Source organism: Nerophis lumbriciformis, linkage group LG22 (genome assembly GCF_033978685.3).
Source record: "Nerophis lumbriciformis linkage group LG22, RoL_Nlum_v2.1, whole genome shotgun sequence".
In the NCBI taxonomy this organism is placed as follows: Eukaryota; Metazoa; Chordata; class Actinopteri; order Syngnathiformes; family Syngnathidae; genus Nerophis; species Nerophis lumbriciformis.
Genome location: NC_084569.2, coordinates 22,877,465 through 22,905,053, shown reverse-complemented (window position 1 = coordinate 22,905,053; position 27,589 = coordinate 22,877,465). Strand labels below are relative to the sequence as shown.

The 27,589-nt window shown below is 40.4% G+C and overlaps 2 protein-coding genes across 2 annotated transcripts; both read right to left on the bottom strand.

Annotated features, from left to right (window-relative positions):
• Positions 1 to 724: 724 nt before the first annotated feature.
• On the bottom strand, positions 725 to 9,912 carry LOC140679713 (mitochondrial ribosome and complex I assembly factor AltMIEF1-like). Its single transcript, XM_072915700.1, has 2 exons — positions 9,794 to 9,912; positions 725 to 974 (listed from the first exon to the last, which is right to left on the bottom strand). The coding sequence occupies exon 2, from the start codon at positions 935 to 937 to the stop codon at positions 725 to 727; it is 213 nt and encodes a 70-aa protein (XP_072771801.1). The 5' UTR covers positions 938 to 974; positions 9,794 to 9,912.
• A 1,219-nt stretch (positions 9,913 to 11,131) lies between these two features.
• LOC133615418 (uncharacterized) lies at positions 11,132 to 25,026 on the bottom strand. Its single transcript, XM_061973989.2, has 6 exons — positions 24,133 to 25,026; positions 23,027 to 23,085; positions 22,585 to 22,681; positions 17,244 to 17,706; positions 16,454 to 16,852; positions 11,132 to 15,981 (listed from the first exon to the last, which is right to left on the bottom strand). Exons 4-6 carry the CDS (start codon positions 17,685 to 17,687, stop codon positions 12,103 to 12,105), a joined length of 4,722 nt encoding a protein of 1,573 aa, XP_061829973.2. The 5' UTR covers positions 17,688 to 17,706; positions 22,585 to 22,681; positions 23,027 to 23,085; positions 24,133 to 25,026; the 3' UTR covers positions 11,132 to 12,102.
• Between the last annotated feature and the right edge of the window lie 2,563 nt (positions 25,027 to 27,589).

The following is a 27,589-nucleotide window of genomic DNA, read 5'->3' as shown; positions in this document are numbered from 1 at the left end:
AGTATTGACTTTTTCACTAACTTCACTATTTACAACATAGCATGCAGATGAGCAAGCATATCAAATAGTTTAAAGGGGAATTGCACTTTTTATGCAATTTTGCCTTTGTTCAAAATCAATATGAAATACAAGATGACGGATGTATTTTTTTAATGCATTCTGACTCGTAACGTAAATAGAAGTCCGCTTACAACGGAGTCAAAGGAGGTCCCCTATTCCGCCCATAAAACCCAATAAAAAATATCCAAAAACCGTCAACATTACTCCATTTACATTTCGTGACTTGAATATTAACCAAGTATTAGTGGTATTGTTATCACAAGCGCTAACACAAACTATTTATAGCAGCGCTGTGATCACTAGCTTGTGTGGTTATGTTGAAATCATCGGCTGGTGAGCTGCTTTCTATTTTTATGTTTGAAAATGCTTAATTTATAGCACAATTTCAAAGAATATACTTTATTATCGCTAACACAAAGCTAAGATATGGATATTGTGTTCAGATAGTTTAGCATATATTGATGTACCTATATTGTCTTGGTTTTAGCATCTTTAATGCACAAAATGTATCAAAGTGACCCAGACATCCTTCAATTTCTATTCATGCGGCCTTCGCTAGAAAAAGTTTGGACACCCCTGGTATAAGTATTAGAACACCCACCTGGGAGATACTTGCAGATGACCTTTACCCCACCTCCAGATGCCAACCCCCTACCCCAAACCCCTACATAAGCCCACCCAGTCGGCTGCTGAGGAAGAACTGGCCCCTCTTCAGAGCTGCTTCCTTGTCTTCGGGTGCCGTCAGGGTTTGGCAGCGGCGAAACTCACGGGCCACAGCGCGGCGGTAGTAGTTGCGGTCTGTGTACTGAAGGTGACGCCCTGCACGGAGCAGCGCCCGGTACAGCCCCAGCACAGCACTGCTAGACCAGCCGCCCATGAGGGACCGCACTTGGAGAGGGAGGGGACCCTGGCACCTGAGAGAGAAGAACCAAGACATGATGCTGTGATAAATTTTGATGAAGTCAGAAACTGTATCCCACAAAAGAGACTATACCTCTCCCACTATCTATCTATTTCAGCAACCATTTAGTGGATATTACTATAGAAAGGTCAACTTGGATAAGTGAAGACATTAAGCAGCCCCTTTTGCAAGCTTCAACATACATTTAAAATGAAATACTCTATTGAGGTTTTATATCACAAACACTTAAAAGTAGACATTAAATTGGCAGTGAAAGCACATAGTCAGAGCTCATTGTCAAATTACTGTACTGTTTCAATTCATTATAACTAATAATAATGATAATTATAAAAATATACACTTCCAAAGTTTGTCGTCTACAAGTTGCAGACATTTTCTGGGTTATGTTTCACGCTTGAAAAGTATGTCTATCTTAAACATTAACTCATTTTCCAACACATTTAACCCCGCACAAACATTGGTCAACTATTGTGAGCAATCTATAGTGGCAATTATTGCTGATAAATGAGAGATCATCATCACACTTCAACATCTCTTCATGTAAATGCTGCCTCTTTGCTAGGTCAGCATTGCAAGTGAGAATATGTTCTAAATTTCCTCACCCTGGAAAAAAATAAAGGTAGACTAAATATATGATAATGTGTAAACAAGGAAGCCATGGCATTGACGAGTCGCTAAATGTTTATATACTGCATTATCCAGAAAGCTTAGCGCTGTAGACAGGAACCAGAGGGTACAGTAAGTCTGAGCTATGCGGGAGAACGACAATTGTGCTGTTTGAGCAATAAAAAGTTGATACATTGTTACATGTTGCTCTTCCTGCTTCGTCTATGCAAGAAGCAAACATTAGTTTTGATTAGACAGTTGATGTGAACGCTTGAGCGTCGCTCAGAAACAAATACGATTGGCCAAAACATGCGAGCATTGGACAAAGTTGCGAGGTCACACATCATTTGTGGGGGTTGGTCGAATTTGCATGAATTGGTTTGCAGGAAACAGCGCAAATTCCAAGAGAGACTGATTAAGAGTAGTCAGTGTGCAGCTTGTAAAGCAGTATAGATTTACTATGAACCTAAAATAAGTCAACATTGTCATAATTGTCTAAAAAGTTGGCAACACAAATGAGTACACCTCACGTGTCCAAAGTGTGACTACCGGTATTTAGTGTAAGCACCATTGTCATATAGCACTGCCCTAATAATCTCAGGCATGACATTCACCAGAATTGTCACTAGAATCCTCTTCCACACCTCCATGATGACATCAAAGACTCTGTGCGGTCTTTCACCTCTGCTTGAGGATGCCCCACAGGTGCTCAATTGGATTCAGATGTAAATACATTTTACTCCATAATCTTCACCGTCTTCAGTAAAGCACAACATATTGGACGTGTGTTTGGGCTCCTTATAATTTTGAAAAAACTGCCATGAGGCAATGTCACAGCAAATAATGAATTTTATGTTTCCCTCAATTAGTGATGTAACAAATGGTAATAATGATAACCACGGTAAAACTACCGACGAATAGTATTATTATTAAATTGAAATGATCAAAAAGCCATGATAAATAACTGCCCTTGGGAAAAAAAACTCACTAGTTTAAAAGCTAACATTAGTCATGAGACATTAATCTTTAAACAACATACCTCAAGCTAAACCTATTTAAACACATTGCTGTCTGAACTACTAAGATATTCAATTGTGCACATTGAACCTACAAGCAGTGCTCTCCTAGCACATGAGTACAGTGATCGTTATGTACTCAGAGGAATACAAGACAGAAGTGTTTTTACAGTGCGTTCAAGGACCTAAGAAAAGAGTAAGACGCCACAACACCCAGGGGTGCCGCTAGGGATTTTGGGCCCCATGAAAAGAATCTTTACAGGGCCCCCAACACAGTGTCATTATTTTTTCTCTATTATAATTTCATCATCATTAGGGGCCTTTCTGGGCCCCCCTCCATCATGGGCCCCTAGAATCCGTCTCCTTTACTCCCCCTTTTCGGCGCCCCTGCAACACCTGCCAGACATAATAAGAATAATTGATATTATTCTTAGGCACTTTTCATTTAAATAGGTCTTAAAGTGTTACAGTACAAACCAATATTTAACAATAAAAGCTTAGCCGTTAAAACAGACAAAAGACTAAGACAATATCAGTGAAGCATACAAAACATGCAAAATAGCAGGCTTTCTCAGAGTAAGTCCATGTATTTTAATTAATAAAATTGGTGGTCAGAAGATTTCAGGGTGTATATATACACACAAGTACTTTTTGAGCACATTCATAAATACCGCGATAATAATGATAACCGTGATCATTTTGGTCACGATACCTGTGATATGAAATTTTCATATCTTTACATCCCTACCCTCAAGGAACCGCAAATCCTTAGTTCTGGCAGCACTCATGCAGACACAGACAATGATGCTATCTTAAAGGCCTACTGAAACCCACTACTACCGACCACGCAGTCTGATAGTTTATATATCAATGATGAAATCTTAACATTGCAACACATGCCAATACGGCCGGGTTAGCTTGCTAAAGTGCAATTTTAAATTTTGCGCGAAATATCCTGTTGAAAACGTCTTGGTATGATGACGCCTGCGCGTGACGTCACGGATTGTAGAGGACATTTTGGGACAGCATGGTGGCCAGCTATTAAGTCGTCTGTTTTCATCGCAAAATTCCACAGTATTCTGGACATCTGTGTTGGTGAATCTTTTGCAATTTGTTCAATGAACAATGGAGACAGCAAAGAAGAAAGCTGTAGGTGGGAAGCGATGTATTACGGCAGGTGTTGTGCCGGATAACGCACCCCCGCCGTAGAATGCACCCCCTGACTGTTATGCTGGATAACACAGCCGGTGTTTCATTGTTTACATTCCCGAAAGATGACAGTCAAGCTTTACCATTGGCCTGTGGAGAACTGGGACAACAGAGACTCTTACCAGGAGGACTTTGAGTTGGATGCGCAGACGCGGTACCGTGAGTACGCATGCAGCTGCAGCTTCCAAACATTTGACCGCTTGCCCGTACGTGCCTGCCGCTATGTGCATGTCACGTACGTAACTTTGGGGAAATATATGTGCTTTATTAACTTTGGGGAGGTGAACTGCCCTTTGGGCTGTGGGATTGAGTGTGTTGTGCAGGTGTTTGAGTTGTATTGGCGGGTTATATGGACGGGAGGGGGATGTGTTTGTTATGCGGGATTAATTTGTGGCATATTAAATATAAGCCTGGTTGTGTTGTGGCTAATAGAGTATATATATGTCTTGTGTTTATTTACGGTTTTAGTCATTCCCAGCTGAATATCAGGTCCCACCCGCCTCTCACAGCATCTTCCCTATCTGAATCGCTCCCACTGCCCTCTAGTCCTTCACTCTCACTTTCCTCATGGCCATGATTGTAAACAATGTGCAGATGTGAGGAGCTCCACAACCTGTGACGTCACGCGCATATCGTCTGCTACTTCCGGTACAGGCAAGGCTTTTTTATCAGCGACCAAAAGTTGCGAACTTTATCGTCGATGTTCTCTACTAAATCCTTTCAGCAAAAATATGGCAATATCGCGAAATGATCAAGTATGACACATAGAATGAACCTGCTATCCCCGTTTAAATAAGAAAATCGCATTTCAGTAGGCCTTTAACAATGGTGGATGTGTGTTGAATGATTTTCAGTTGCTCGCAAAGCTGTATTGCTATAGAAGCTGTAGACTGACTACTCTTAAGTATATCCAAATAAATGTTCTATAGTACAACATTTGTATGCATGGACAACACTTAACACCTTTAGAATATCAGTATGTGGAAATAAATCATGGAATGGATTTAGCAAAGAAGTCAAACCATGTTTAAATAACTATTCAAACTCAAAGTGTTTACAAAGTACAAAGTAGAAGAATCCAGATAAACATTTTGAACATTAATGAAAATGAAAAAATCCAATTAATCTCTTTAAAATCAGGGGTGTCAAACGTAAGGACCGCGAACAGGTTTTATCCGTCCCGCGGGGTGAGTTTGCAAAGTATAAAATTAAGCGGGAATGTTTTGAATGAAAGAAACTGCTGTTCTAAATGTGCCCACTAGATATCGCAATAGCAATTCTTTGTATCTATGTAGATTATGCTTCATATGTAAAAAAAATAAATAAACCACATGTTAGTACATCAGTCGCAGAAAATGAGCAAACTACATAAATAATCTGTAATTTGATTTATTATTTTTTTAATCTTGATAGATTGAAAATTAACACCAATGACTTGACTGATTTTATATATATATATATATATATATATATATATATATATATATATATATATATATATATATGTGTGTGTGTATGTACTGTATGTATATAGATATATAATATATACACATATATATATAGTGACAATCATTAATATATACACATACATATACAGTATATACATTAGGGATGTCCCGATCCAGGTTTTTGCACTTCCGATCCGATATTGTTTTTGCACTTCCGATCCGATACCGATACTGACCGATACCGATACTGACCGATAATGGCCTATCCGAGCATGTATTAAAGTTTAAAGTTATTTAGCCTACTTACCGTAGTTGTCAGATTCATGTTGAAAAGGGTTTTAGTACTCTTAATAACAACTAGCCAGCTGAATTAGGTGAGTTTGAATAATACACAATGGTTGGTAACAAGAAACTGACCTGTTTATTCAAGGATAAACACAAAATAGACAAAATTATACATGACAAACAGAAATGGCATCATTGAAACAAGGGCTGGGCGATATGGCCTTTTTTTAATATTGCGATATTTTAAGGCCATATTGCGATACACGATATATATCTCGATATTTTGCCTTAGCCTTGAATGAACACTTGATGCATATAATCACAGCAGTAAGATGATTCTATGTGTTTTGATTGATTGAGACTTTTATTAGTAGGTTGCACAGTGAAGTACATATTCCGTACAATTGACCACTAAATGGTAACACCCGAATAAGTTTTTCAACTTGTTTAAGTCGGTTCACTTAAATTGATTCATGATACAGATGTATACTATCAGATATATACTATCATCATAATACAGTCATCACACAAGATAATCACATTGAATTATTTACATGATTTATAATCCAGGGTGTGGAGGGGGGCGCCGGATGTAAGTGTCAAAAAGACAGCCAAAAGAGTTTGATATGAGAATAAATCTAAAGTTAAAATATAGGGTAGAAATGCACCCATTTGCAGGAAATGTAGTCTTGATTTTCAACATTTTCTTTCAAGGCTTGCATGTCTACATGAAAACATTCTTCTTCATACTGCATTAATATATGCTACTTTTAAACTTTCATGCAGAGAAGGAAATCACAACTAAAAAAATCACTCATTTTTTCATACGGTGTTGATGTGGAAATTTTTGTCTCAGCATTTTGATGGTGTGGGCGTGTGGCACCGAATGGAGATACGCGTCTCGACAGACGTTATAATATTTGAACAATGATGACGAAAACTGTTTTCTCTGTCGTGTCCGTGTGTCGAAAATTGCTGTGCGCTTATTTTTTTATTTGATTTTGTGCGTGGCATATAATTGCTATGCGCAGAGGACGCTTAAACAGTGCACAATTGCACAAGCGCGCACCTTAGAGAGAACGTTGGTCACACGGCTGCGCTAGCATCACAGCTAACGTTAGCCATGCTGCTACCTCTCTGCTCGGGGAGGACGTATACGTATGTGACGTATGACGTGACAGTATGTGACGTGTGATGTGACAGTATGTGACGTGTGTAAGAAGGTGCGCTTGCTGTCTGTGAGAAGCACAGACACAGAAAAGAGTGAGAAGAGCCTGTCGTGTAATGCCAGCAGCTAAAAAATGTACTATTTAAATAGGTGCGTTGGAAAACACGGAGCGGAGTATTTTTTTTTAACTGGATCTGGATCGGCATTTTCCCATGCCTTGCCGATACGCATTTTTTTGCAAATATCGGCGGCCGATCCGATTCAAATATTGGATCGGGACATCCCTAATATACATACATACATATACACACACACATAGATATATTATATACACACATACATACATACATACATACATACATATATATATATATATATATATATATATATATATATATACATATATACACACACACACACACACACACACACACACACACACACACACACACACACACACACACACACACACACACACACACACACACACACACACACACACACACACACACACACACACACGCACACACACACACACACACACACAATGAGCTAACACACACACGCACACACACACCGCACAATGAGCTAACGTTACGCTAAAAGCTAATTAGCCTTCACCTCAAGCCAGGACTGCGAGCGAGCTGAGCTGCAGTTTAAGTTTCGAGAAGGTCAACGGGCTCATAATGATGTTACTAGTAGTTGACTGGGAGGTGTTTATTTTAATTTGGGGAGAGTCCGCTGCCTTATGCTCACCTGCTAAACACCTATCTGCTAACCCCACCGCAGAAGCACTGAATCCATGCGCTCTGAATACGCAATGCTGATTGGCTGTTACCGCTATAGTTCTAACCAATCAGATGGTTGTGTGGGTGGGACAATGCTGGGTGCTGTGTAGAGGACTGACAGAGAAGAGGCAGAAGGAAGCGGAGCAGATTGTTAAAACAATAGCTTAGGCAGCTACTTCATATGTTCGTGTGGAAACTTGTTCGGTGCCGAAACGGTTCAATACAAAACATGTACCGGTACCGTTACACCCCTAATATGTACACACATACATATATACATACATATATACACATACATACATATATATATATCAGTGACGTGCGGTCACTAGAGGCAGGTGAGGCCCCGCCTCACCTGCCATCATGGAAAGAAAAAAAATGTAAAAAGAAAACAAATCTACTAAATTGTTTTATGTATCCAGTGATTATACTATAAAGTTATTTTCCGTTTAACTTCACCAGTTTTAGATTATTTTTATTCAAAATCGCTGAATTTTCACATTTGCCGTTCAAATACTGAGAAGAGACGGTGCGGTGATCAGCAGCCAGTTGAGGCACGTCACTCAATTGTGCCTCACCATGGATTGTGGACTCGACTAACTGCTGGCCTGCTGTGCAGTGAGACCGTATTGCTATATGAATTATATTATACATTTCCATAGTTTAGTTAGCTGAGGTATATAATGTACAGTGTATTTTGTCAACAACTGTATGTGTGTAACGTATTTCTTGTGCTGAGCAATCATAAAACTGCTGCGAAGACGCACTGGCTGAGGCTCGCGTAATCCCGCCTCCTGGTGCCGGTTATTGCACCTCCGCTGCAGATTGCACCCCCCGACGGGAGCGCCACACCAACCAAAGCCCACACCCAAACCCTCCACGTGCAAGACCGAATCCACCCAAAAAAAGTCACTTAACAAGAAGCCAAAAAGTGCAAAAACAACATTGCTCGCGCCGGAGGAGCCGTGAACGACTGCAGACACACAACATTAGGTACACCTGCAGACTGCAGCATGGATTTCATATTTCATTCATTCACAACTCCTCCAACACGAACACCACTGTTCCCGCACTTATAAGTAAAGGTAAGACCATAATAACGTTTTTTTTTATCAAATGTGCTTTTTTGTGTGGTACAGTTTGTATGTGTAAAGTTAAAGTTAAGTTAAAGTACCAATGATTGTCACACACACACTAGGTGTGGTGAAATGTGTCCTCTGCATTTGACCCATCCCCATGCTCACCCCCTGGGAGGTGAGGGGAGCAGTGGGCAGCAGCGGCGCTGCACCCGGGAATAATTGTTGGTGACTTAACCCCCAATTCCAACCCTTGATGCTGAGTGCCAAGCAGGGAAGAATGCTGGTATGAGCTTTTAAACATAACCCGTTAACTGCTGCCAATCAAATGGTGAATAAGATACTCTTTAGGGTTCATATGTTTGTAAATCTGACTGTGATGAAGTCAGTGCCTCACCAGTCATGAACCTCACCGCACGTCACTGATATATATACACATACATCCATCCATCCATTTTCTACCGCTTATTCCCTTTGGGGTCGCGGGGGGCGCTGGAGCCAATCTCAGCTACAATCGGGCGGAAGGCGGGGTACACCCTGGACAAGTCGCCACATACATACACACATATATATATATATATATATATATATATATATATATATATACACACACATACATATATACATATACACACATACATAAGTATATACATATATATACACACATATATACATATATATACATACACACACATCCATTTTCTACCGCTTGTCCCTTTCGGGGTCGCATACATACATATATATATATATATATATATATATATATATATATATATATATATATATATATATACACACACACACACAATATTTAGATTACATAACTAAGAAAAAACAAGCGTATCACGAGTTGTAGCAGGTTTGAATATTATATCAGGTCGCTCTTCAGCACTCAAGAGGGAGGCTAACGTTAGCAAACATGAACACCCACAACATTAACGTATGTTCTTATTAATTAGAACCACAACAAATATCGAATATTATTGTTTAGAGTAAGTACACTTATGTAAACAGCAAAGGTTTATTCGGCAAGAGGAAATGGCTGACTGGAACTTTTCTGACTTGCCTGTTAGCATATCACTCCAATTAGCCAGGCGCTGACCTTACGCTCAGCTAGCCTACCTGGCTCAATCGTACACGCACAACACGCATGGGAGAAATAAGGATATGACGTTTAAATATACACGATATGTCAAATAAACACGATTAACTTACGTGTTAAAATTGGACCGAAGAGTGTCGGAAAGATCAACAGTCCTCAATCAAGCCGGTGGGGTCAAGATCCGCCTGTCACAACCGGAAACAAATAGGAGACGAGAGGGATTCAACTTCCGGGTCAGACGAAACTAAAACGGCACAACTCCCTTGCGCTGTTTTGTACTGTTTCTGTACTATTCTATACTTGTTTTGATTATTATTATTGCTTTGCTTGTATGTAAATGTTGCATACTATAAATAAAGGTTTATATAAAATTAAAATAAATAAAATCAACTAAAACGGTTGTTTTATTTGATTTCTGCACCACACAGGTTATAATGCAATCAAATTCAGCAGAATTATTATAAATTCACTTTTGGATTTGGTTATGAACAACAATAATAATAATCGTTTTTTCATGCACATATGTAGTTTTGATGTACAATAGTACTGTATTGATAAATAACGCAATACTATGACAGTATAGCAACTAGTTTGTAAGTTAATTATACTCTTATTTTATTAATTGAATGACTAAAATGATAATCAAAGTATAGTTTTTTTCTAATATACTAATTTGCTGCCTATTTTTAAATCCCTTGTAAAAATTCTCCTTTTATGTAAATGACACTTATATTGTATTGAAAGACCTTTTTAACATTAAGTAGCTTACTGGAAGGGTGAAAAAAATATTATTGTATGTTCCCACAAACATATTTTGTTTGTTTATTATTTTTTGTTTTAATACAATTAAAATATATTTCTCTGAAGTTTTGCACTATTTCAGTGAAGATATGTTTATATTCTTATTCAATCTTTGTATATTTTTCCCTCTAAAAATGTCAATAAAAATGTGTTTGGCTTTTGAATACTATGAGACATTGCCATATTTTGATATAATTTACAGTATTTGGTATATACTGGTTATTGTTTAATGTTGTGTTAATATATGTTCTTATGTGTGTGTTTTATTTTTTTATTGGTTTTGTTTTTTATCCCTGTATAATTTGTTATGTTAATGCATGTTTTCCAGACTTTTATCGTTTTGCAATTTTGTGTTCCTGTTAAGCACTTTGGTCAGTGGTTGCTGTTTTTAAAAAGTGCTGTACAAATAACGTTAGCTTGGACCAGTAATTACAGAACTGTTATGTGTTTCTTGAGTCATATTATTTATGTCTGATTTTTTTAGGAGGAATCAGAGAAATTTCCATCAATATAATTGTGCTGATGAAGTTAAACAAACCTCAAACCGTGTTCATCTTACCAGGGGATATGTGGGTCACATGTACAAAAACTGCATGCCGTGTACCTCACAAAATGGACCGAAGAAACACAAGTTTTTTTGCATCTGAAGTATTTATTCTCTGTGAACATCACAATCAAAATGGTTGTCCATTAGTTGCATCCACAAATATTTAAAACATGATAATACCATGATCAGAGAACAAGTGTCATTGGACTTTGTTAGTTATTGGTTAAAACAGAAGATGGTATTGTTATTTTATTGAAAAATATATGGGGCAAGATCATATATATACCTCCATTAAAACGCTACAAGTTGATTTGAAATGTTAGTTAAAAAACACGAAATGCATCAGATTAATAAAATGCAATTGTTTTAGGACAGGGCAGCACGGTGGAAGAGGGGGTAGTGCGTCTGCCTCACAATACAAAGGTCCTGGGTTCAATCCCGGGCTCGGGATCTTTCTGTGTGAAGTTTGCATGTTCTCCCCGTGACTGCGTGGGTTCCTTCCGGGTACTCCGGCTTCCTCCCACCTCCAAAAACATGCACCTGGGGATAGGTTGATTGGCAACACTAAATTGGCCCTAGTGTCTGAATGTGAGTGTGAATGTTGTCCGTCTATCTGTGTTGGCCCTGTGATGAGTTGGCGACTTGTCCAGGGTGTACCCCGCCTTCCGCCCGATTGTAGCTGAGATAGGCTCCAGCGCCCCCCGCAACCCCGAAAGGATTAAGCGGTAGAAAATGGATGGATGGATGGCTGTTTTAGGACAACATCAAAATATGATTATATTTTATTTATACAGTATATGCTGTGATCCAGTATTATAGAATAACCACAGTAATCAAACCATTCGATCAACTGATGATGCAAGTTTAAAACAATTCTAAACATGTAATTAGTTGTTGCACATATTTAGAAGATAACTGTTGTAGAAATTGAAACAGAAAGAAATGCAAAATAAATATGATGGAATGTCCTATAGCTTGCATCATTGAATGGCAATACTAGTACTGTACAGTTCATGCCGAGTATTTCTTTTTAGCCATGAATTTTACAGTATGTTGGGCGAAGAGTATCGAAAATCAGGGCATATACTTCATTCCTTTTAGTCTTGGAATAATCTGTATATCTCTGATGTCATCATGCTGGAGCAGCCAACACAGGTATCGCTCTGTGCCCATGCCCCAACCACTGGTAAGGAGTGGTTTCACCTGCCGCATGTCAGTGTACCACTTGTAGGACTGCTGTGGAACTGCATGGTGTCTGAGAGCCTCTTGCACCAATGCAGGGGTAGAATGACGTTCACCGAGACCAATAGTCTCTCCCAAGCCCAGCAGAAGGTCTGCAGCCTTGGCTTTGCATCGCCCACTGCCCTCCACATAAGCCTGGTAGAAGGGAACCGCTAGATGGTCCATCTCAGTCAACCAAACAACACCGCAATATTTTTCTATTAACACCCGCTCTCCTTTTCGTGTAAGCTTTCTTCCAAACTGGGGCTGGCCGTCTTGGACCCACTCCAAGCAATCAGCAGAGGGCATCATTGGAATGGCCTGGTCAAGAGAAACCCGTGGCACTGGGGTTTCACCCTCCAACTTACTCAGCATGGATGTGACATGTGTGAGGGTCCCTGCAGTGTGGAGGATTATCTCAGAGTGTTTCTTGAGTATTGACTTAGTGAGATGAGCCAGATATCTCTCTGCGATGGAAATAGCACGGTCCATGTCCCCCAACAGTTCACACTCCACATGATAAAATTGATTCAAGTGTGTGGAATCAGGATCTTCTCCTCTAAAGCTGGGAGAGATGTAGTAGGTACCCTGTAGGTTCTCCTGGAAGCGGAGGAAGTATTCAAGCACAAATTGCATGGAGTCAGCCAGATAGATGTCTTGACCCAAGAGGTGAACGAAAACTGGCTCTGAGTCAGACCCAAGACCCATTGGGGAGGAGATAGTGTCTGTAGTGAAAGGCGTTAGAGCATAAGAGTACTTGCAAGAATGGCTAAAATATTCCACCGTGCTGTGGAAAAGAGTGTTCTGTATCTGGAACAGGTTTCGATACCACTGGCTGGTGATTGCAAGTGTGGAGTGTGACTGAGGGTCTTTCCAAGATTGTGGAGCCCTGCACTGAGTGATTTTAGAGTACTGTGTTTTGAGGTCAGCTAGGTCAGCAGGTGGACCATCAAGGGATGACACATAGCCAGGGTACTTTGGAAAGAATTCTGCTTGTGGTCTAACAATTGTTGGACCTTCAGGGGAAGGTAGCAGAGGAATCAGTTTGGTGTGAGCGTAGTCAATCTCGAAGCCCTCAAAGATTAGTGCAACACCTTGAGCTCTCATTCCTTCCACCAGTAGTTGGGCAACTCTATAAGTGGCCAAGATGAGTGCTTTATAGTCTTTTTCCTCCAGCTTCATGATGTCACTGGGCAGTGGTTTGCGTGGCACCACCACAGTTATTCCAGGAGTGTTTGGGTATGGTGTGAGGAAAGCAACATGTTGACTGTCTTCCCATACTCTCCACTGTTTTTCCTCTCCTTTTACAATCCGACTAAACAGGTTTTCATCAGAGAGATCTCCAAAAAATTCAAAGTTAGAAGGCGCATTTGTTGTTGGTAGTCCTTTCCTGATGTCGGCTTGAACCTTGGCCAGTGCTTCATCATCCCAACGAGGTCCACTTTTAGATGAACAATATCCAGGGTGGTAAGAGTGAAATTCCTCCTGACTGGCAAGATGCGGCTGCCATTTCGGCACTAAGCCATGAAGTGGGAGCAGTCTAATTTGAGCTGCCTGATTTGGGTTGGGATAAAAAACCAAAGCGCAACGCTGCACTCCCAGTTGCTTACATAGAACATTTGATACAGATTTCGCCCCATTTAGCAGGACCAAAAAATCAGGTTCAGCCAAATGGAAGATGTCATGTGCCCCACTGAGCATTTTTCGAGTCAAAATAGTTGACCCGGGGGTCCAGGGATTGGGATTGAGGTATGCAACCAGCTCATCTGTTTCCCAGATCACATCAGAGACATTATTCAGGGGCCGAAGTACCTCAACTCTGGATATTCCGCCAATCATGGAGGCCACAAACATTACAGCGGCATTTGTCTCTATAACAGCATCCCCTTTAGAGTCCACAGCAATGACTCCTGCACAGACATTTTTTAGATTTTCTGTCATTACTTCTCTACATGCTTGTCTTAGGCTATAGCCTTTGTGATGGTAGAGGCTGGCGATTTTCTGTGCAACTGTGTGCCTCAGAAACACATCTCCATCTCCAGAACAGGAAATAGCTAATGTGTTATCAGCATATATTCCTGCCCCAACTACTGCTGTGTCACCAACTCGTCCCTTCAGCTTCCCCACTAGCCCGCCCGTTGACGATGCAGCAGCCAATCCACGCCAAGAATCTAATGCCACAGCTCCAACTGTCTGAGGATGATTGTTTTTTGAAGGGTTTACAACACTGAGCTTCGCAGTTAGCTCTCTGTGGCGGATATCGGTGTGAAAATAGTCAGGTGTGACAGGTTGAGGCTTCTGCTCCAAGCCCTGCAGGAACTCCTCAGCACCTTCTCCCACAATAAGGGAATGTGAGCTTTTTTCCATGACACATCTTGCCGCTTTTATTGGATTCTTTACACTTTGCACACAAGCAACAGCTCCAGACCTCATTTGATAGCCATCTACAATGGTTGCCTCCATTTCATTTTTGCCTTCTCTGTTGAATACAGAGCCTTTTCCAGCATTAAAGAGAAAGCAGTCTTCTAGAGCTTCCACTGACCTCTGAACTGCATCCAGGCTCTGGCCACCGTTTTGGAGCACTTCGGATCCAAGGAGTAAAGCTGTTTGCAGAGCAAACTCAATGACATTTATCACTTGGGCATTCATCATCATCCCCTCTCCAGCACCTCCATGTATCACCAACGTATAGTCTGGACTCATGTCTGAGGCTGAGTCAGCCGTTGTTTTGTTGTTGCATGTGCTCTTTGGACAGTGGTTTATCGCTCTGTTTACTTTCTTTGTCTGGTTTGGTTTAAGGAGACACTCCAGACCTCCCATTTGACAAGTGATTGCATATCGGAGCGCTAAAAGCATCACTAACGTCAAGTTCTCCTTCAGCTTCTCCTGCAGCTTGACCAGTTCCAGAGAAAAGCTCCCTTTCGCATTAAGCACAATACGAATCGTATCCCTTTTCCCAAGGTAAGTTACTGCTAGCTGATCCTGGGCATAAACATTACCAACTCCACACTCTACTCCCTCCATCCAATCTGTTCCAGTGAGGTACACAGACGGACAACCAAAGCGGTCGAGAAACTTTTTCAACGGATTGTCCTTTGGTAAAGCTCGACGAAGGGCAGCTAAGTGGGGACCAACACCATGTCCAGTTTTAGTGTTTTTGATGAGAGTCTTGTGTTCCAAAAAGGCAACATGGAACAAATTTAGAATGCTATTTGTGTATTGGATGGTGTTGTCGGGGCGAATGCTAGATGCCAAGACATTGACTAACTTACGGGACTGCACGGTGGCTGAGTAGGTGGGATCACAACGGCCATGTTTGTAGTGGCGCATATGGGTAGGAGTGACAAGCATGTGAGAGACAGCGGATTTCCCAAGAGTCTGCATCAGGGAAAGTTGTAAAGAGAAGTTGATCCAAGCATCATAGAGGCCTCTTTGGCTTTTGAGAGTTGAAAATACATCCGGATATGAAGACACATCAAAAGTGACAACTGGATATTTGGATTTTAAATCAGGGCTGGGCTTGGTGTTTACCCCTTGCGAAGAAAATGTTAGCGATGTTGGCTGAACAGAGTCTTTCACATTATCTGCCTCAGTGTGGACTATGTTTAGGTCAGCTGACTCAGAAAGTTGGTACACGCTGCCAGTTACGAGGCCAGCTACCATCCCGTCCACAGCACAGTGCTCGAAAAGCAATCCCGCTGTGCAGTCTTTGAACACTACCAGATTCAGCACCTGCCAAAAGAGACACAAGGAAGATTACTGTACTTTTTATACCACAAACTAGCAGTTCATGAGGTATGATGTTTTATACCATATACCAATAATGAAACTACTCAACATATTTTCTGACGTTGGGTGTAGTCTCAAGTTTCTGCTACTTTGCAAATGCCTGTATAATTTAATCAAATATGCCTTCCTGTGAGTAATTAGATTGTACAGCCAATTTTAACCAGGATAAGTTATTAGGGATGAAGATGGTCTTAATTTTATTAACGAGTTATCTATTATTGAAACATGGAGCTATATAGATTATGGCCGTATTAACCAAACTAACTAACTTGCAACACTTTGAGACAATTTTATCCAGCAGGTCTGCAAAAGCAATGATTCATACTTAATCATAATCACAAACTCCGCATGCGGGTTTCCTGTGAAAAACAGAACAAAAGGTGGACTACAGTGTACAAGGTTTAAGAGGTCCTACCTTGTCATAGTATCTCAAACAGGGACCGTCTTCTCCTCCCAGTCTCACTGCATTAAGGATGTCAGCCAGTTCAGAAGGTGCATTGCAGTCCTCCAAACTTAACGTCAGCACGGCGCTCTCCATCTGCTCCAGTGATGCTAATGCAGCTCCTTCTTTCTTTATGAGCTCTTCCCTAATGGCAGCCCAGGATTTGCGGTCCAAAGCGGAGAGGCTACAAATGGTTAAGGGGTCATTCTTCTGTCTTGTGTTAGGCTGCTTAGCTATTTTAGCCAGCTGGTTGTAGATGTCAGAGAAGGACCGAGCAGATAATGGCCCACCAGTGGTGGAGCGCTGCAGTATGTATACTGGGAACACTCCTCCAACACATGTAATTATGGCATGGATGCTGTCAGGGTAGACCTGGAAAGGAAAATCCACACAATATCTATAATTTTTTTATGCTAACATTAGTGTGATAACTTCTTGAGCTAATTCTTAGCCATACAATCTAGAGTCATATAACTTGGTACTTCACATATGCTAATGTTAGCTTGCAAGCTTACTAAAATTAGCATGCTAACTTTTTTAGCTAATTTTGCAGCCGTACAACTCAGAGACATATAACTTGGTAGCCTACTTGACACACGCTAACCTTTTTGAAGCTGTACACCTCAGAGTCATATAACTTGACACATTCTGTCTGTTAGCATTTTAACGTTAGCATTTCAATTTGGCTTGCACATTTTAGCATTTAAACACAATTTCTCCTGAAATTGCATACTCTGGTTGACTTTTTAGGATTAATCAGTACCTTAATTTCATCTCGACTGTTGCCAGGAATTCGGGTGGCAGCAAAAACCTCCGATTGTTGGGTTTTCTCCAATGGCAGGTCACCCTCCAGCATTGTTGGCTCACAGTATAACTTTGCCGCAGCCCAGAGCAGAGCAGCTGCTCTCGCTAACTGGGTGCATCCCTTCGTTTCGGATGGAAGAAGAACAACCGGGAGGGCTGTGGAGGTTGGCAGGGGGTCAGCACAAGACAGCAAGTATCTCTTGAACTGCTCGGTCACCCAATTCTCTTGGCCGGCAGCGTTGGATGCTAGCTTCTGCTGAGCCTCTAAAAGAAGCCCCCTCTGCTTCTCCAGTGTGGTTTTGAACTCAGCGTAAAGATCAGGACTTAAAGTGAGCTGAAGGACGCGGCACACTTCCTGCAAGGTCACGTCCAACTCCGGAACAGGGTAGTCAAGAAGATTCATCCTGTTAGGATTTAGGAATCTGGAGAGAGAAGTGGAAATGTGATTATTTAGGGAATTGTACACTAAAGTCAGAAATTTTGGACTTATGAGGTCAGACGTAAACAAAAAACTTCACAATAGGATTAAGGAAAATTTGCTGAAGATAAACGGAACCGTCCAAAGTAACCGATATGTACAGTTTGTCAATGGAGGGGCTCATGCTCTGCTTCAGAATGTCACCGTGAAAGGGAAAAATATAATAAATCTACTTGTGGAAACATAGGAGAAAGTACACATAACTGTAGTGCATTTAAAGACCCTTGATTAAAGTTAGAAATAGAGGCGTCTCTAGTTTTTTAAATCCAAGGGGGGGATTTAACTCCTTGAAGTTGCACTGATAATAATATAATCATAATAATAATGACATATGATGTCCACTGATGATAATCCTATCCCAGCAGGCACAAGATATTGATACAACGTTGATTATAGATACATCTCCTTTAAAACTGACTTTGAAACTATTTTGCAAAATAGTTGTATTTGTAAATTGAGACAATGTTGGTGTAACGTTGGATCCACATTGTTGGTTGGGAAATGACCAAATATCTATGGTAAAATGAACGTCACAACCTGACATTTAATAAACGTTGTCAAAAAGCATGTTGTTTCAACATTGTATTTGTGTTGTAGAATATTGGTCGGGAAAATGACCACATTTCAATGGTCAAATCAACGTCAGAACCCAACATTGAATAAACGTCGTCAAAAAGCATATTGTTCCAACGTCAGGTTTGAGTTGCTCAACGTCAGGACCAAATTCAACAAGTTCTCAACGTTGTTCTAATGTCTTGTGCTTGAAGACTTTGAAGTAAAACAAAACTTGACAGATTTATGAATATATTTTTATTTTATTTCAGAGAATAATGACAGATCTTATGATTATTCAAATTCATTTTCTGGTCCTTTAATATTGAATTTGTTGGCACTTTTTGTTAAAAGAAACCCCCAAAACAAATCAAAACCAAATTATTTAGGGGGTTTATCTAGATATGTTCTGTATGTTAATACCATCTTTAAAAAGTAAAAAAAACAAATATGAAGGTTTTTAGATGTGTTTTAAAAAGCTGGTTTCAACCAAATCCATGCAATACATTTTTTTTAGTGCATGTAAACATACTAAATGTGTGTGCATGGGGCGGTGAAGTTGGGTTTAATGGGGGGCCCTTTAGGGAGTCTTGTGTATGGGCGCCCAGAATTTGGTGCTACGCCCCTGCCTACCACTTGTCACTTGTGTTGCCAGTTGTAATAATAATAATAATAATAATATTAATAATAATAATAATGGATTGGATTTAGATAGCACTTTTCTGTCCTAAGCATTGATCTTCTGACATAAGTGTGTGTGCGCATGTTTGTGTGCTTCTACAATGATGTCTACTCATATCAAAACCACCATCTAAGTTTAGTTCCTCAAAGCAATTCCACTTTTCTTCTATATTTGTTCAATCTATTAATGAAACTCTTTTTGCATTTTTATTTTACATTACCTCGTGTCTGACTTTATTTCTGTTGTCTTGTTAACTGTAGGCAGGACGGTGCACAGTGGATAGTGCTCAAGAAGGTCCTGGGTTCGATTTCCGGGCTCTCTGTCTTTTTGTGTGGAAATTGCTTGTTCTCCCTGTGACTTGGGGGCCAACTTAAGAAGCTAAATCCTCTTCACTATTTGGTACACAATTATTGACTCATGCCTTTTGGAGAAATCTGGTGGTGAAATCAAATAACACATCCAGTCATTTTGACAAAAATTTAAAGCGCTTTACCGTCAGAACTGAAGTATTTATACAGTAGTGTTATTTTGTTGAGGTATTTTCAGTGGAGAGTAAATCCATACAGCTTTATGAGCTAGTAGTCTGTGTAGAAAGTGTAAGTGTATATATATATATATTCTGTATGTATATATATATACATACATACATACATACATATATATACATACATACATACATATATATATACATACCAGTGACGTGCGGTGAGGTTCATAACTGGTGAGGCACTGACTTCATCACAGTCAGATTTACAAACATATGAACCCTAAAGAGTATCTTATTCACCATTTGATTGGCAGCAGTTAACGGGTTATGTTTAAAAGCTCATACCAGCATTCTTCCCTGCTTGGCACTCAGCATCAAGGCTTGGAATTGGGGGTTAAATCACCAACAATTATTCCCGGGCGCGGCGCCGCTGCTGCCCACTGCTCCCCACTGCTCCCCTCACATCCCAGGGGGTGAGCAAGGGGATGGGTCAAATGCAGAGGACAAATTTCACCACACCTAGTGTGTGTGTGTGACAATCATTGGTACTTTAACTTAACTTTAACTTTACACATACAAACTGTAGCACACAAAAAAGCACATTTACCGGTAATAAAAAAAATGTTATTATGGTCTTACCTTTACTTATAAGTGCGGGAACAATGGTGTTCGTGTTGGAGGAGTTGTGAATGAATGAAATATGAAATCCGTGCTGCAGTCTGCAGGTGTACCTAATGTTGTGTCCCTGCAGTCGTTCGCGGCTACTCCGGCGCGAGCATTGTTGTTTTTGCACTTTTTGGCTTCTTGTTAAGTGACTTTTTTTGGGTGGATTCGGTCTTGCACGTGGAGGGTTTGGGTGTGGGCTTTGGTTGGTGTGGCGCTCCCGTCGGGGGGTGCACTCTGCGGCGGAGGGTGCATTAACCGGCACCAGGAGGCGGGATTACGCGTGCCTCACACAGTGCGTCATCGCAGCAGTTTTATGATTGCTCAGCACATGAAATACGTTACACACATACAGTTGTTGACAAAATACACTGTACATTATATACCTCAGCTAACTAAACTATGGAAATGTATAATATAGTTCATATAGCAATACGGTCTCACTGCACAGCAGGCCAGCAGTTAGCCGAGTCACTGCGCAATCCATGTTGAGGCACAATTGAGTGACGGGCCTCAACTGGCTGCTGTCTCTTCTCAGTATTTGAACGGCAAATGTGAAAATTCAGCGATTTTGAATAAAAATAATCTAAAACTGGTGAAGTTAAATGGAAAATAACTTTATAGTATAATCACTGGATACATATAACAATTTAATTAATTTGTTTTCTTTCACCTGCCTCTAGTGACCGCACGTCACTGATACACACATACATACACATATACATACATATACTGTGTATATTATATATATATATATATATATATATATATATATATATATATATATATATATATATATATATATATATATATATATATATACACATATATACGTACATATACTGTGTGTGTATATATATTACATTATATAAAAAGTATATCTAAGTTTAATTTCTACAGTATTGTCCCATGAGAATATATACTGTAATACAAACTGTAATACAACTTTTGCAAGATACTGTATACTAAAGACCTCAGTAAGGTGTGTAAGTATTAAATGATTACACATAAAATAATAAAATAGGATCATCATAAATATTTAACTGTTTCATTTAATAATTTGTTATGTCTATAGGAAGCATGACAGTTTGCAAGTGGCATCAACTCCTCTTCTATGCTTAGGACAGAGTCGGTGGTCGGACCAAACAATAAAAAGCAGTATGCAACATCACATTGCACGCGATGCCTCTAATTTGTCCTTACGTTCCTTTCACGTGATTCAAAATTCAAACAAGCCAGCATCCTATCAGATGACTTTAATTCTTAGAGACTGCTGATACTAATACAGTCGGGACAAACACCGCCTGTATATACTTTTATTTGTTGATGCTCTTTAATAATCACATTTGTCCTGATTAGACCAGTGATCAGGCTATCCAGTTTTCTTCGAACATGCGGACAGCAAGGACACGTGTCTTGTGACTCCAATAGCTTAATAACTACATTAGCACTGGCAGCAATAATAGTGGGAAGCTCAAATGTTCTTGTTTTGTTCTTTCTCTTTTCTCCCACTCTCTAAAAACATGTATGTATGTTAGCTGACATGTATGTATGTATGTATGTATGTATGTATGTATGTATGTATGTATGTATGTATGTATGTATGTATGGATGTATGTACGTATGTATGTGAGCTGACATGAAGACACTAAATTGTCCATTTGTCTGATCGGTTATTTGGATTACACTCTGGGTGAACCATCAAACTATACATACATTATTAAAGTCATATCATCAGATAATGTCACACTGTAATAGCTATGATCAATACAACAAAAACATAAATGAATTAGACATTTTGGAAACATACTTAAGTGGCTATTGAATACAATTACACATTTACTAAGCAGAAATATTAAATGTGTGCTATTGGAAAATAGTTTGCCAGGGGAGATCGTTGACGCAGAGGTTGTGTGATATTAATTATGTTGGCGGTACATTTGGGCACATACTGGGATTGTACTTTCTTAATTGAACATTTTTAAACTATATTGTAATATTATATATTTTATAGCTCGGTTGGTAGAGTGGCCATGCCAGCAACTTGAGGGTTCCAGGTTTGATCACCGCTTACGGCATCCTAGTCACCGCCGTTGTGTACTTTACCCACCTGTCCCCAGTGCCACCCGCACTGGTTTAAATGTAACTTAGATATTGGGTTTCACTATGCTTTAAGTCACTAGAGAAAAGCACTATATAAATATAATTCACTTCACTTAAACATAAATACATTATTATTTTTATCTTAGAGACATTCGAAGTGTTTTATTTTAAACACCGTACACATTAAACAGCTTAGTGATCCTCTTTGTAAAATTGTTGCTTTTTCTATTGAATTAAACTATACATTTATCAACACATGGCATTCCATTTACATTGCAATTAGATATAATAATTAACTGGCATAATAATTTAGTGGACATCGGAAATCTACTCACCTCAATGTCAAAATTCCTCACAGGTCAGGCCAGTTGGAATAATGGAAGAACAGTCAATGGGAGAAAAGTTGGTTGGACCACAAATACACGGGTAGGTCTGTAATGGACAAGGAGTGACTCTTATTAAGCAATTTAAATTCTTGTCCCAACTTCCTCTCTCTGTCTCCCATTTCTTGCGTCCTCCCTTTTTGTTCATGTGATTGACCTGCACATACATGTACCGCATACTGTACATGTCATTAATTAGGTATACAGGATGCATCCAAGCACTAATCTTCATGTTCATATAGGCACAAAAATGTAAACATAGCAGGATTCGATCATTACATTTTAACAGCATGCAGCCAAAGGCCCGAAAAGACCCGAAATAGCTTTAAACCTATATGCAGTACGAGCCTGTATAATTAAACTAAATACAAAAAACAAGGTAAAAAATACTCACCATTTGGACATCTGCCACAGAGTCAGGTGATCCGGCGTCAAATCTCAATTGTTGCATTTCTGTGTGAACATTGGATGTTTTATTCTGATTAAAATCATGAACAAATTAAAGGCAAAATGTACAACCACAATAATAATAAAAAAATAATATCTTAAAAAATTACAATTAAAAGTATCAGTGTCTGCCTTTGTTAGCTAGTGGGCCTACATTTTTTGACATCGGATTAATACCAACATTTGCAGTATCGCCTACTCCTAAGAAATGTGCAGAAATGGTTGAATGCAGGGTTCCTCAAATTATGTCCAAGGGCCATTTTTTTTCTCAGCAAACACTATAAGGGCATACAAATAATATTAATATAAACATACGTTTGGAAAATTATTGCAGTAATAATAATATGAATATAAAGAAATAAAAGAAACACTTATGCTCCATGCTAATATTCAGTCTGATTGTGATTTGAACCCTGGGCACGTTGATTAGAGAGTAAATATCATTACCAATTAAGCTACAGTAAAGTAAGCTACTGCATCCATTAATTGGTCATTTGCCTTCAATGTTGTGTGTGCATAAACATGTTTTAAACAAAACATTTCCCTAAGGTTATTATTGTCCTATTTTTCTGAGGAGATTTCTACAATTGTATAATCTTGGGTAGCAGGTTGTAATTTACTTTGTGCACAATTTCAACTGGTAGCAAATGCACCAAATGTTGAATTTCAATATTTTTGATCCAATAAATAAAAGGATATGAATGCTCTCACTAACCGGGGCCTGATCTACCAAGATCCAAATATTAAGTTGTTCTTGTACAGTGTGACAATCTTGGAGTCATGCAGATCATAGGGGGACGGCTCCATCTTTCCAACAGAGGCAGAGGAGATTGTGAAGGTGCGGCAGTAATGAGGAGAGCTCAAGCCAGTAGTTGTTGGCACAGCTATGTGCCATTCGCTGGGCTTCACTCTTGGCCTTTCTCAAGGCGTCAAGGTTCCTCTGTGAGGGGTTTCCCTTGTGCTTGAGGAAAGCTGTATGCTTTGCCTCTACAACTGGTTCCATCACTGCAGCACTAGCCACAAACCAGTCTGCATTTCTTCTCGTTCTCTTACCGTATGTGGCAATGGCTTGGTCGTGGATGGTATCACGTAAGCATTTCCATTTGTCCACAGCACTTTGCCTCATTGATGGTCCACAGAGTGCTTGGTCAAGGGAGGTGAGGAAGCGTTGTGTGACAGCCGGGTTGGTAGAACGGCTGGCATTGATGCGTGGACGGGCCTTCTGCTTGGTGTGATAGATCTGTTTTGGTCAAAGCTTGACCTTGCTGAGGACTAGTGAGCAGTCTGTGTCACAGTCAGCACTGTGAAACGTCCTTGTGAGAAGCACGCTGTTAAGGGCCTCTCGCCTCGTGATGATGAGGTCGAGCTGGTGCCAACGTTTAGATCTGGGGTGTCCCCAGGATACCCGGTGCAGAGGCTTAGTCTGAAAGAAGGTGTTCATGATGCAGAGCTTGTGGTAGCAGCACAGCTCTAGCAGATGTTGTCCATTTTCATTCATGCTCCCCACTCCAAAGTGACCAAAGCAGTCTGGCCAGGATTTGTGGTCAGCACCTACCCTGGCATTGAAGTCTCCCAGAAGGAGCAGATGCTAATTTTTCGGGAAGTTGTCGACAGCCGCGTCAAGCTCCTTGTAGAACGTGTCTTTTGACTATGGTGGTGAGCAGAGGGTCGGTGTATAAGCACACAACAGGTTTGCTGGTCCGCTGCTGGTAGAAAGGTGAATTGCAAGGATCCGCTCAGTGCCTCCTGTCGGTTGGTCCATCATGGGAAGCAGAGTGTTTTTCACTGCAAATCCCATGCCATATTCCCGGGTTTCCTCTGCACTCTTTCCCTACCAGAAGAAAGTATATTGTTTTTCCTTAAGAGAACCAAAGTCAGCAATTTTTCTGCAATATAGAATCGTAATTTATAGACAACAGAAACTACATTTAACATGCTGACGCTCTGCAGGTAGGGGGCGTATTCATGCGTCTGGACCAGGGGTCGGCAACCCGCGGCTCCGGAGCCGCATGCGGCTCTTTGATCACTCTGATGCGGCTCAGCAGCTTACTTGCTGAACCCCCCAATTTTCCCGTGAGACTTCCGGATTTCAGTGCCTCTCGCAGGAAACTCCCGGGATTAATATTCACCGATTTTCACCCTTACGGCTATAATAAGGGCGTGCCATTTGGCGCCCCCTACATTCTGTATTAACAGAGTGCAAGCCTAACACTTGTAAAACAATATACACCTTATGCGTGCACATGTACGTGACAGCAAGGCATACTTGGTCAACAGCCACACAGGTTACACTGACGGTGGTCATATAAAACAACTTTAACACTCTTACTAATAATGCGCCACACTTTGAACCAAAACCAAACAAGAATGACAAACACATTTCGGGAGAACATCTGCACCTTAACACAACATAAACACAACAGAACAAACACCCAGAATCCATGCAGCCCTGACTCTTCCGGGCTCCATTATACACCCCTGCTACCACCAAACTCCGCCCCCACCCCAACCCTGCTCCCTCACACATCAACCCCCCCCCCCCCCCCCCCTCTGTGCGTCGGTTGAGGTGGGCGGGGGTGTATAATGTAGCCCGGAAGAGTTAGGGCTGCATGGGATTCTGGGTATTTGTCCTGTTGTGTTTATGTTGTGTTACGGTGCAGATGTTCTCCCGAAATGTGTTTGTCATTCTTGTTTGGTGTGGGTTCACAGTGTGGTGCATTATTAGTAAGAGTGTTAAAGTTTTTTTTTTATACCGCCACCGTCAGTGTGAGCTGTGTGGTTGTTGACCAAGTATGCCATGCTGTCACCTACGTGAGCAAAGCGGAAGCCCCATACAACGTGTGGCTGATCAGGCACGCTGACTGTAGTGGGTGCTATATGCTGTACCATCACGGCACGCATGACGCTAACAAGCGCCATTTAATAAAAACCCGTGTGCCGCACCAGCTTTCAAATATCACATAGAGGTGTGGGCAGCGTTTCTGAGACCCCTGGATATACATAGCACAAAGCAAAAAAAAAAAACAACTTAGTATGCAGTGTTATTTCATTTAAAATTTCAAAAAAATTTTGCGGCTCCCATTGTTTTCTATAATTTGTGAAACTGGTCAAAATGGCTCTTTGACTGGTAAAGGTTGCCGACCTCTGGTCTGGACTTATTGCAAGACGTTTTGTCATATAGTACATAAGTACAGTATACATATTATAATAATATATTTCCTAAATGAAAAACCGAACAGCATTAAAAAAAACGCCAGCAGACACCAAAACGCATCAATTGAATTTGTTTTAATCAGCCCCTTAAGTCATCCAGCAGCTATGAAATTATACAAACCCCGTTTCCATATGAGTTGGAAAATTGTGTTAGATGTAAATATAAACGGAATACAATGATTTGCAAATCCTTTTCAACCCATATTCAATTGAATGCACTACAAAGACAAGATATTTGATGTTTTTTTTGCAAATAATAATTAACTTAGAATTCCATGGCTGCAACACGTGCCAAAGTAGTTGGGAAAGGGCATGTTCACCACTGTGTTACATTACCTTTTCTTTTAACAACACTCAATAAACGATTGGGAACTGAGGAAATTAATTGTTGAAGCTTTGAAAGTGGAATTATTTCCCATTCTTGTTTTAGACTTAGACTTCCTTTTTATGTAGAGCTTCAAACATTCAACAGTCCGGGGTCTCCACTGTCGTATTTTACGCTTCATAATGCGTCACACATTTTCGATAAGAGACAGGTCTGGACTGCAGGCGGACCAGGAAAGTACCCGCACTCTTTTTTTACGAAGCCATGCTGTTGTAACACGTGCTGAATGTGGCTTGGCATTGTCTTGCTGAAATAAGCAGGGGCGTCCATGAAAAAGACGGCGCTTCGATGGCAGCATATGTTGTTCCAAAACCTGTATGTACCTTTCAGCATTAATGGTGCCTTCACAGATGTGTAAGTTACCCATGCCTTGGGCACTAATACAACCCCCCCCCCCCCCCCCATACCATCACAGATGCTGGCTTTTGAACTTTGCGTCGAGAACAGTCTGGATGGTTCACTTCCCCTTTGGTCCGGATGACACGATGTCGAATATTTCCAAAAACAATTTGAAATGTGGACTCGTCAGACCACAGAACATTTTTCCACTTTGCATGAGTCTGTCTTAGATGAACTCAGGCCCAGAGAAGCCAGCGGCGTTTCTGGATGTTGTTGACAAATGGCTTTCGCTTTGCATAGTACAGCATTAACTAGCACTTACAGATGTAGCGACAAACTGTATTTAGTGACAGTGGTTTTCTGAAGTGTTCCTAAGCCCATGTGGTGATATCCTTTAGAGATTGATGTCGGTTTTTGATACAGTGCCGTCTGAGGAATCGAAGGTCACGGTCATTCAATGTTGGTTTCCGGCCATGCCGCTTACGTGGAGTGATTTCTCCAGATTCTCTGAACCTTTTGATGATATTATGGACCGTAGATGTTGAAATCCCTAAATTTCTTGCAATTGCACTT